Source organism: Onychostoma macrolepis, chromosome 23 (genome assembly GCF_012432095.1).
Source record: "Onychostoma macrolepis isolate SWU-2019 chromosome 23, ASM1243209v1, whole genome shotgun sequence".
Lineage (NCBI taxonomy): Eukaryota > Metazoa > Chordata > Actinopteri > Cypriniformes > Cyprinidae > Onychostoma > Onychostoma macrolepis.
Genome location: NC_081177.1, coordinates 9,093,670 through 9,106,176, shown reverse-complemented (window position 1 = coordinate 9,106,176; position 12,507 = coordinate 9,093,670). Strand labels below are relative to the sequence as shown.

At 35.9% G+C, this 12,507-nt stretch overlaps 1 protein-coding gene across 5 annotated transcripts in view; it reads right to left on the bottom strand.

The window, feature by feature from the left end:
• Positions 1–12,507, bottom strand: part of LOC131531582 (solute carrier family 41 member 1) — a 58,549-nt gene that overhangs the window by 1,800 nt on the left and 44,242 nt on the right. For 2 of the 5 annotated variants that reach the window (XM_058762428.1, XM_058762427.1), the window contains 9 exons: positions 10,068–10,385; positions 5,052–5,159; positions 4,792–4,863; positions 4,320–4,464; positions 3,296–3,442; positions 2,480–2,624; positions 2,023–2,102; positions 864–998; positions 346–494 (listed from right to left, as the gene is read on the bottom strand). In XM_058762428.1, the coding sequence (XP_058618411.1) occupies positions 346–494; positions 864–998; positions 2,023–2,102; positions 2,480–2,624; positions 3,296–3,442; positions 4,320–4,464; positions 4,792–4,863; positions 5,052–5,159; positions 10,068–10,361 (1,275 nt within the window). In that variant the 5' untranslated portion in view covers positions 10,362–10,385. Of the gene's footprint in view, positions 1–345; positions 495–863; positions 999–2,022; positions 2,103–2,479; positions 2,625–3,295; positions 3,443–4,319; positions 4,465–4,791; positions 4,864–5,051; positions 5,160–7,828; positions 10,039–10,067; positions 10,386–11,969; positions 12,129–12,507 lie in introns of those variants that run through there. The other 3 variants (XM_058762426.1, XM_058762429.1, XM_058762430.1) reach the window with 3 other exon arrangements.

The window sequence follows — 12,507 nt, the reverse complement described above, 5'->3', positions numbered from 1 at the left end:
TTAGGAATTTGGGAGGAGGATGAATAGTCACGCCAATTTCCACATTTGACCTGAAACAATAAAAGCACTATTTTCATGCTTTTTAGCCAGATGATGAAAATCTAAGAGAGAAAATATTAATATACTAAACATTCTAATGATCTCATGATTTATTTCATTGCTTATTTCATATCACTGTAAAAAAAAAAAAAAAAAAACTAATAAAGATTCAGTGTTCATCTAAACTTTTAACTGGCCAAAAAGTAATTTATGCAATTTTTTGTGGTCAATTAGTAATTATTTTTGCAATTCTGTTAGTCAGTGGTGCAGAATTTAAACACTTGAGGTTTTAGCACTAAGGCTCACCTGAAGCAGAGCAGCACCCAGGTAGCAGCAGATAAATGCTGGTGTGATGGCAGTGTGGCCTCCTTGGAGCATATTAATGGCAAAAAGAAACAACAGATGACCTGGAACCACCAAGAGGAACAGCACCCGCGCTGACTTAGAGTTCACACCTGAGGAGAAAAATGTGCTTCTTTACTAGTGTACTTCAAAAGCCCATCTCCAAGTGGTCTCTAAATAAGGTTCAAGCCTCTCCTTCAATGTAAATCTACAGTATTGTTGTGGTGAAATCACAGTCTAACACTTAAGAAAATGAATAGCACACCCCTCCTCAAAAAACAGCACAGTTTGAGATATCATTCATGTGTGTAGCACAAATGGTGCAGATGATTAATGTGCTGAAGTGCAAATATCAGGGTTCATGCTTTGTTCAGCAATAGCAAAGCTCGACTTATCAAACACGACTAATTACCCACTTTATCTCAAGGATCTGAAGGAGTGAATTCATCTGAAGTGCACAAATAGTTTGAAAGTGACCTCACCTGAGGAGAAGAACGTGGCACAGGGGTTGGGCCAGTGCTGTCTCATCTTATAGGGCAGGACTCCAGGTACACTCCAGAAATGAAGGTAGGTGGAGATCCGACTGGCCTGGATGGCCACCAGATTCCCCCCCACACCTGAAAAGTTCAAAAAGGAAAGAATGCAAGAGCTTTCCAATCATTACACCATTCTCATATTCTCCTCATTTCAGTTGCAAATGAAACGTGTTTTGGAACGCAGCATGCGGCTAGGGGAGTATGTACACTGACGTTCGTCAAATATACATTGTAAGCATATTTTCAGAGTATTTTGTTCACAATTAATAGCTTTTCCATGATTTCGCTTGATGTAAAACTGGCAAACGATGCTCTATGGGGAATATTACAGCAGGAGGGCATATCAAACTAGGTAATTAAGTATCAAATTAGTCTTCCTGAATCATAGCCGTCTTGTGTTCCTCATTAAGGGCAGTTTGTCTCAGGATTGAGCTGGAAAAAGGTGCCAGATCCAGATAAACAACTAGAGAAGACGTCAGAGAAGTCTTTGGCTGAGAAATCACAGCTACTACTGGATTAGGCCACTTTTACTACTCCGACATGCTCTATTCCCATCGGGAAGCGTGTAGTTTCCGCCAATATAGTGTTGAGTCATTGTTCGAGAGGGACGGGATGGGTAGAGCACATGTGCAGCTGGGTAGGAACGGAACCAGCAAGGGGAAATCTAAACCAGATTGCTACAGTTGACAAACCACCACAAGTGATATTTTACGTAAAACCAAACAAACCCTGCCTCAGTTGGGGTTTTTAAGTCTATTAGTAACTCCCATCAAAATACTTGACTTCTTTCATGTACTATAAAATGTCACGAGTGAAGAGCCAGTGCTCTGATTTATTGTGACGATTTTGGAATGAGACTGTTTTACTTTGGCAGCGCTGTCCGATCACCTCCCTGAATCCACAAATCGAGTTCCAAACGCAGAAAGAGATGTGATCAATTTTATTGTAATGAGAAGTTGAAGAGAGATAGGGGCCTTAGATGACGTTTACGAACTTGTTTTTCAGGTTTGATGTTACGTTGTACTGCATACTGTGCCTTCGGTGTGGTTCTGAGTATGTGAAAGGTGTCTTTGCTCAAAGTGTGATTTGTCATTGACATACTCACCGTTTATGACTGGTGTGAAGACCGCCATGCCCTCAAAGTTCGGGTCGCTCACAGTCTTGTCAAGAATAAGGCCTCCGAAACTTAAATTGAAAAGACTTTCATGAATTTTAAATGTTTGGATTAGTTAACCCACAAATGATATTTCTGTCATGTCATAATGCCATTGTAAACATTAAAAAAATAAAATAAAGTGTTTTGAATTTACATCATTTAATCATGCACATCTTTTTTTGTTTTGTTTTGTTTTGTTTTTATCATTATTTCTTTTCTTTTTTTATACAATTCTTAATCAGGAAACAAATTGATAATTGCTAACAAGGAAATGCTAATGCAACTTAATTGGAATTGGAACCCTGCGTCCTCTATTACAGGCACAATTAATTTGTTATTAATGAATATATGACCATTTTAATGTATTTTAACTCATAGAAGACTGTCTCTGTATGCACGTCTGTACCTGCTGATGGACATGGCCACTATAACAGGCTGCCAGCCGGACTTCAGAATCTCTTTAATCTGTGGACTCCGTCTAGCGATGAGCACCCAGACAGGAATGAGCAGCAGGAAGAAGACACACACCAACGGGGACAAGTACCACACATCTGGACACACACAAACATTGTAGATTACCCTGATTACACATGCTAAACATAGTAAATAGTTACATATTTCAGATAATGTGCTATGATTTGTGCAAATCCAGATTTTAAGGACTAAAGAGAATAAAGCAACATAGTACATACATGTGTGATGTTTCTAAACAGAAAGATGATTCCCACACTTTAACATCAACTTTAACCATGGAAACCATGTCACCTTAAAATGCACATCTTTGTAATAAAGTAATATTTTAGTGAATTTCTACTGCCCTCTTCTGGTACATTTTAAACAGTTCATGCTCATTAAGTTCTGAATATTTAGATTATCTAAAAGAAAGAAGTTATTTATTTTTAATTTATTTAATTGTAATTTACTTATTTTTTATAGTTAATATTTTAATATAAATTTAATTAATACAAATGTCATTTAATATAAATAAAAATAATACTTTATTATATATAATAACTTAATTATTTCATAATCACTTAATATATATAAAAGCAAGTGAATAAGTTATGAAAATTTTAATTTCTAAAAGTAAAAAAAAACACTGCTTTAATCTAATGATTGTCAATAATTATCAATATCAGCCTTTTTTAACAACATGTAATGTACAGGTTTTAGGTTTTAAACTAGCAGTTACTAATATATGAACAACTAAAAGGCCCCACACCTCTGTACTGGAACAGTGTGCTGCTGACTCCAGCCAACAGAGAAAGAGTGATGAGATCTCCCAGACTAGCTGCTATCGGTGTGGCCACATTATCAGGGTTGATGCCCACTTTCCTGGAGCCAATGATCACACCAATCATCACCAGACCTGGACGCAGATGAAAGCAGCAGAGTCAGTAACTGATAATGTTAGATTGTAATATTCAAACAAATGTAAGATTCAAAGAAAAAGACTAAAAGATTGTGTTGCATTATCCAGAAAGGTCCTGCTTTTGGGAATACAAATGCTTTTATTAAGCAGCATGAATCAGCCTATTAGAATGATTTCTAAAGGATCATGTGACACAGAAGACTGGAGTAATGACTGCTATTCTTTTGGCTGTTTTTTTTTTTTTTGGACAGTTTTAATTGAAATGTGATGGCAATTCATGTTGTTGTTCATGATGTGCAAAGCAACATTGTGTATAATAAATTTCTGAATATTTTAAAATAACAAACAACACCCAGACTATGATTGCAGTGTTCCTATTTCTTAATATGTGCAAACTGTGATGCATTATTTATTTTTATTATTTGTTGAATAGAAAGAAGAACACAAATTTTCGTATTAATGTCTTTACAGTCACTTTTGATCAATTTAATAAATTTTTGCTGAATAAAGTTTTTTTTTATTATTTATTTCAAAAACATTTTTGACTGACCCCAAACTTTTAAACTTATTTTTTTATATATTGAGCACAAAGTAATATTGGAACTTGATTTTATCTGCACTGCAGATTGTGAAAAGTGAACTAAGAAATTTTATTTTATGATATGCCATTTTTTCCTACCTATGCAATCTTGGTTGCTTGTTACTAAAATCATTTTAGAAGCATATAAATATCTATAAATGTCTAGCTAATGAGAAAATTATATTTATTTAACATAACATAAACTAATGAATCATAAACAATAAGAGCAGTGATATTTATTAAGAAAGTACATTTTGATTTCATGTTATCTTGAAGTAATAAGGATTGGTGTACCTAAGGACAGAGCAGCCACAAATGCGGTTGTAACGCTGCTAGCACACAGGACAGCCGCCTGGTCCAGCTCTACACCCCCTCTGGACAGAGCACCAAGACCTACGGCCGCAAGAGCTGCCAGGAAGCCCACCACAGTGGCCTGAACCTGAGAAAGACAGCAGAGCAGCTCCACAATCACAGCTGCTCATCAGAAACTAAGATCATATGCCTTCATTCATAATTAAACTGATTAAAAATGTATTTTCATAATGAGTACTCATTGGTATTCAAGACCGAGGACTCCTGCAGAATGAAGTCTCATAGAGTAATTGTTCATATTCTTTTATATTTATTTAACATTTAATGAATGTTTGTTCGGTTAATTCATGTTTGTATTGTCTAATTTATCTCTGACGGGAACTAAAGCCGGTTTCCAGTGGATTAGGTAAAATATCAATAATATAAAACATCTGTGTGTTTCTGATTCAGCCACCTGAATGAGAGCAAGATTACAGGTCAGCATCAGCCACTGCTGTTTGGGATCATCCATCTGTCCGGTGTTAGCCTGAGGAAGATGGGGAAAAAACCCGCAGTGAAGCAGATAACCGCTTGAAGCATTTTAATTTAATCACGAGACACACTTGATCATCCCAAGGCCATTAAACACTAAGGTTACAGCTTGAGATAGATTATAAGTAATATATGCATAGAGTGATGAATATATTATCCAAATGGATAAGAATTTTTACATACAGCAGTAGAGAGACGAGATGCTAGAGTCATCTCCAAGTTTCCTTTGAGCCCGACCAGAGCAGGTACCAGGATGAACACCTCTGTGATCACTTTAAACACATCCCAATGCTGAAACACACATACAGATGATATTTAGAAAAACAGTCTGAAACAGTTAACAGCAGGTCTCCATGAAACTGAGGTTGACCTGGAACTGTTAAATCACTATCTAGGAGATGAAAAGAGAAATGTGTATTTAAGCAATTTAAAACAACAAAAACAGATTTTCATGGCATTTTAAAACCACAGTATATGGCACAAACACACTCAGGTTTCAAAATCTTCTTAAAAACCAATTTGGAATTTTAATTGTTGTCAAATATTTCATTATTACATGATAATATTGTCAATATATTATATGAAATTCAAGGTAGTATTTACTAAAATTAATGTAATTTATGCAGATTTAAAATACATTTTAAAAACATTAAATAAAAAATCATTCAGCATTGTTTTCTTACAGTAGTACAATAGATTTAATTAGATAAATGACACACTGGGAAAAGGAATATGCTTAATAATAATAATAATAATAATAATAATATAATTATTTATAATATCACCATGCAAAATTAAAAAAAAAAATCTTCATATTTTCTATATACGTATAAAATACATTTAAATGCATTTTCCCCTTTTTATTGGGAGCCATTTAGTATATACTGTGGAGTATGCTAGTATTTTGTTATGAATATAGCAAAAGAATTTCAAACTAAATTCAACTGACAAGCTATTTTTTGAATGCATTCACTGAAGCAATCCATCCAAAAGAACCCTCTCAATGAAATGAATTAGAATAACCATCACTATTCATTTGGAGTGCAAACAATGATTTCCATGTGAAATTGCACTCAAAACTGACACTGCATAACTCAAAGGGGCAACAAACATAATAACACTGGTGCAATAATGCAACAGTAAACACCAAAACATTAATTCTCATTACCGATTATTTGAGCTGTGTTGCTTGCTGGGAACTGAAGCCCCATACCTACAGTAGGTCCATAATTACAAGCTGAACTTTTCAAGAATTTGAAGCTAAACAGGTACTTTACACAGAACAGCGCATTGGCTTTCACATCTATCACTGCTAATGTGGCCATCATGGTCAACATTTTAAAACTGAGTGACATCTTAATGTACAGGCCATAAACTTAGATGCTCTCAGTCGAATGAATGAGTACAGATAAATTCAAACTAGGTGTCAGTTTCAGCTTTTTTTCTGATACTTCCAGTCAAAACATAGACTAGTCATCAGCAAAGTCATAAATATCTTCTCATAACAGGCAAACTGACAAAAGTGTCAGTGACTCACTGAATATGAATGGCTTCTTGCTGTGCAAGTGTGTATTTATATTTAGTACGTGTCAGTATACGAGTTGAGAGCTCCTCTCTTCGCAAACCCACTCATGAAGTTAAAAATAGCCATAATGTTTAAATGAACAGATAAGAGACCGGTGCCAGCCAGCCAGGGGCTGGTATTTTTATCACAGGCACAATCCAGGCTGTTTTGAGGGGTGTCACGTCACAGGCCCGTCCTGGGATCTAGCCCACTTCTGCTCTAGAAACAAGCTTTCATTCTCTCGCTCGGTCTATCTCACCCACCCCCAAGAGAATTCAATTAATAGACACAAACAGTCCATGCCAACCACGTCTATCTAGAGGACAGGAACACAAGGAACTAGAAGCTAGCATGTGATTGTGAAGCGTGCTGATATCATGAGACAACTGTATAGTGTACAAAAAAATGAGTATGCTAATTGCTAACTGAAATATCCAAATATTTTGTGCTAGAATGCAATAGCTTTAGATCTATGTTATTCTAGAGTTTAGATTAAGGTGTAATAATGGCACATACAGTATAAGCACAGTTTCAGTAATTCTGTAATGGTTTTTGCCATTTTATATGTATGTATGTGTGTGTGTGTGTTTATTTCTATTCATATTTATTTTATTATTTTCATTTATTTTATTATTTTGTTATTTTTTATGTATTTATTTTTAATGTCTAATTTCTTTTAAGTTTTTTTTTTCATTTAATACTTAATTTATTTTAAAATGTATTTTTTCAATTAACAAAAAATATTTCTGAGTGTTAGTTAAAAATAACAACAATGCCTTGCAAGTGGTTAAAAATTTCACATTTGAACCTTTTATATAAAAGTAATTAAAATTCTATTATAATTTTATTAAACAAATGAATTGATCAATTAATTTTATGATTTTTTTTTTCCGTTATCAAGCTGTTGTTGATGTCATGTTATTAAAGCATTAAGCCAATCAAAGCCATGCATCGCAGTGATTTTACCTAGAATAAGTTAGTTTTAGTCTTATTCTATTATTCTTTCTCTTATTAACCTGGCTTATGTCTTTAACATTCAGTACTGAAATACTTCAACATTTACCCACTAACAAAAACTTAAAAACATAAAAAACTAAACTATACAACATTTCTGAAGTAACGTGAGCATACCATGGTATATGAATATAATATCATGCCCTTACTAAAATACTGCAGTTACACATACTCCAAGGTACTTCAATGAAAATCATGGCACTACCATGGCACATGTCCAAAAAACTACAACTTTTTTGTATATCAAAATACCATGCTATCCCATCACTAAACCATGGTACCGCCAATGGTTATCAATACTGATTGTAAAACAGCATTATTTACAGTTTCAATAACAGATACAACCAAGAAATACACCAAATCTAGATTAAATCGCTCATACTTGGACAATGTCCATAACGATACCGGCCGCCACCATCCCCAGTCCGCCCAGCAGATAAGGCAGTAGGATCTGCGCAGCGATGATATATGAGCTCTCCGGCAAGAACCCATGAGCCGAACGAGTGAGCTTGCAGGTGAAACCTCTGAGCTTCTTCCCCTGATAACAGAGCTCCAGCTCTAACTGAGTGACCACCATCTCTGTTACCCCATTCCCCAATGGTGAGGGCCACAGCTGAGAACGACAAGGGTTCCTGGAAGCCTTTAACACCCTCCTAGATGGCTGAATGTTCCTTTCATAATGTCTCGAAACTAAATAAGAAGCTCAAGACAAACAGGTTGGGAAGAACAATAATAATATGCTGACTCAGAAAACAGGATGTTCTTAAGATTAAACGATGAGGTTATTTAGTATCTTCAGATTGTCCCACGATAGCAAAGGCCCAAAAAGTTGGCTGAAGCACGCAGTATATATTTCAGTTCTTCTTGAAGATGTCATTCATTCATCTATCAATGCCACGTGGGTTTTCGAGCAAAATCCAACAAGAACCTTCACATTCATAAAAGTCTCAGCTGAGTTGGTTCTCTGAACGCCAAAATCCACTTCTTGAAAAACTTCGAGACTTGCCTTATGCCTGATGAAATGAAGTATCTAGTTGTTCTCTACGGCTGTCGCTTGAAGACTGCTACAATAATTCCCAAGCTGCCTCTTTTTTCACTGGTAGGTCGCTGGAACGTCCATGTACGCGAACACTACGTTCTCCAGAGCGCGGCTTCTCTGTGAGTCGTGACTCACATGACAAACGGTCCTGTCCGTATCAGCGTCGATTTAAACTCCTCTCCGTCATCAGGCCTGGTCTAACGGGTCCAGAACGTGACAGAAACACATGTTGAGGCTTTATTTCCACTCGTTCCAGTGGGCAGTCCTTTAGACCCCCTCCTCACCGGTGCATCAGGCCCTCGAACAGTCACTCGTCTAACCCTTATTACTTCCCATCAACCGTTTCATCTGCTCAGAGTCTTGCGTATGTCCCCCTGTCCTGCTCTCTGCTAATGTTTCCTCTGACTGAACCTGTCTTATCAGCTGTGAATGGGCTGAGTGCTTGGCACACGGACGAGAGGGGGGAAAGGAAAAGAGGAGAGGAAAAGATAGATCGAGATTGAACAAGAGTGTGTACGAGAGACAAAGAGACAGATTGAGAACCCATGGGGTTGTAAAAGCAGCGTTGTTCGATTACTCACCACTCTACCGCTTGCCAGTACGTAGAGGACACGTTGGAAAGAGGGGCATGATTCAGCACTCGGTCGTGAACACGGCACCGTGACACAGCAAATCCAGACGCACATCAACAACACACATCTTTGATCTCATTCATTAAACACCGTCAGGACACAGCATCTCTTAAGGCTATTATGACAACTGGTTCTATAACAACAAATTTTAGGTACAGGATATAATATTCAATATTTACTTTCATATGGAAGCCTGTTTCCACCACGGAATAAAACAATTAAAAAGGTAATAGTGACTTTTTATCTCACAACTCTGAATTTATATCTCGCTATTTTAAGTTAACATCTCACAATTCTGAGTTCATAACACACAATTTGGACTTTATTTATCACAACTGAGTGAGACATAATTGTAAGACATAACATCTCACATTTTTTTCTAGCAATTCCAAGTTTACATCTCGCAATTCTGACTGTATTTCTCCCAATTTTGAGTTTATATCTTGCAATTATGAATTAACATCTCTCAATTCTGACTAATTTTGAGTTTACAACCCACAATTCTGATTTTATTTCTCTATTCTGAGTTTATATCTATATAGTCAACATCTCGCAATTCCGACTTTTTTCTCAAAATTTCAGGTTTATATCTTGCAATTCTGACTCATTTCTTGGAATCCTGGGTTTACATCTCAATTTGTGTTCCACAAAACATACAGGTTTGTAATGACTTCAAAGTGATATAATTTTTGGGTGAACACCTGCATTAATGCTTAATGATTGGAGTGTTTTTCCAGTCCCTCGCTTACCGAGTGAATTTTAATCATCACATTAATTTCCCTCACACTCTGCTTCCTGTAAGTGAGGACCATAAATATCAGCACTTGACATGCTGGATAATTAAAGTGGGCACATTAGCTGCTATAGCATCAACCTCAAACAGTTGGAAAGTCATGTCAGGCTATAAAGTGTTACATAAAGTTGCAGAAAGTTCTTCAAAAGTCTCTTACCTGCACACTGTCCAGCACCATGCCTGCCATCACCATCCCCATCCCAGCCAGCAGGTAGGGGAACAGCACCTGCAGGCAGATAGAAATGGCCGACTCATCCTCTATCTTAGCCTGGGCTGTTTTGGTCCTGTCCTCCACAGGCTTTTTGGGTGGTATGGTGGGAGGGGGTAACAGCAGGTCATTCTGCCCATCTAGACTGCCAGTCCGATCCAAACCACCCTGCCCTTTCCCTTTCCCCTTTTTGGGCTTCTTGCGGCCACCTCCTTTCCTCTGCCGAACTTCGTCTCCTGCCATGGTGGAGTCTCAGGTCCGCTCCCTCTGAGCAACAGAAAATCAATTAAAGACAGCTCTTCAACATCGATGCAGGTACATCCAAAAAAAAAAGGGGGTTAATTTATGCCAAAACATATGGCTGGGGTTCATAAGTCTGAGACCAGATGCTTCTTTTTTTTCTTTTCTTTTTGCATTTTTCGAATGAAAATAATTTGAGTTACAAGCTGCACAACAAACATAAATATTTGGTGATGTAATAAACATTCAAGCGAATTCTGATTCTAGGTTTTTCTTTTTTTTTTTTTTGCATTATTTTTGTTCAGAAAAACACTGAATAAAATTATGAAATATATGGATACAATAAGATTTTACATAATATATAAATATATAATAGTAAAAACAAATGTTTATATCTTAAATGTTAAAAATCAACTCTTATACTACCAGGTTTGCTTTTTCTAAATCCTACAATTTACGGTGGCCAAGAGAGCTCAACGCACTGCAACTTCAGAAAACACATGCAAATAGAAAAAGCACCAGGAAATCAAGAAAACATATCCATCAGTTTGACAGCAGGTGCTGCAAATTCTCACAACGCAAACAAATAAAGAATTTTATTTGCTGCATGTTTTTTTGTTTGGTTGTGTTGTGAGCATTTGCACCGCATGTGTTGTCAAATTGATGAAGTTGTTTGCTTAATTTGCAGGTGTTTTCTTCTATTTGCAGCACGTTGAGCTCTCTCGGCCACCGTAACAATTTCCTGTTTATTTTCCAAGATTAGTATAGCTCACTAAAACTTAAAATAAAGGCCATTAAAAAAATAAAACAATAAATGACACATTTGCGTTACTTTAAGTAAACATGAACTCAAATAAAATAAAATATTAAAAAAAAAAAAAATCTAATTTCTAATTTTCATTTCTCATTTGATTTTAAAATGAAAATTAAAAAAAAAGAAAATTAAAAACTGATTCAAACCATCAATGATACTAAAATGACATTGTTTATTGGATAATTAATTTACATTCCCAATTCCAGTCTTTTATTAGTGAGGTAGCAGTCTTTTGAACCCCAATCTACAAATAAATAAACATATTTTTCCTCGCAACATTCATTGTAAGTGATTTATCAATCAGTTATTTATTTTTAACATAAAGCATGAGTAAACAGTTAAGCTGCACTAGCATTACCGCATCCCTGTTAATGTATTCATGTATGATAATCAGTTTACAGATATTTGCATTAGTACTTTGTAAATCAGCTCTTTCAATCTACTTTTAAATATAAATACAATGATACAAATATAATGATCTAAAATGTATCAACAATCTGATCTAAAAGGTTTCACTTTGATCTCTCATCACACCGATGATATTGATGTTTTGGTCCATAAGCACTGATGACACGTTGCCATAGCAATATCAAATCGCACATTCTCACAGATATCACTGACAAATCTCACAACAAAGCGTTTCTCTAGCAAATAAATGTATGTCCACACGTTTGTGCATCGAAACGGAATGTTATTGATGAGAAGGACAGATGCGGAAAACAATGATGGGTTACACACGGATCATGATGGTTTGTGCTCCACATCAGCAATAGAAAGTCACGTAAAGAACAGCCTACCGTCTCAAATTAGCCCTTCTTTTGTGTTTATATTCATCACATTATATGAAACTTCGCTATCGATAACGATATTAATCACTGTAAATGCTTAAGAGCGTTGAATCACTACTCGAAATGTTTAACTTCCTAGATAGGAAACGCATTCACCAATAGTACTACGGAGAAAGCTTAGCTCATTAATATGTATTAGTCACGTGAGGGGACGCGCCTGCTAGCTTACTAAGCAACGTCTGCATGCTTAAATTAATATTCATGAGCAGATTCGTGAGTTTGTGCAGTAATTCGACAGAAGACGAGCTATGATGTATTCCATCAGTGTATGTACACCAGAATATAATACTTTTGAAAATAATAAACTAACACAGTCTGTTGTTTAAAACTTTAGCATACAATCGACTTAAGTTAAGGTTTTAATTTTTACAAATTAGTTTGAGGTGCTTTTTTTTTTCAGAGATGTTTTCTGTGAAACGTCTACTATTTTAAAGCGGCTTTAATCTACGCACATGTGCTTCTGTCGTCAGTAAATAGCAAATATTTT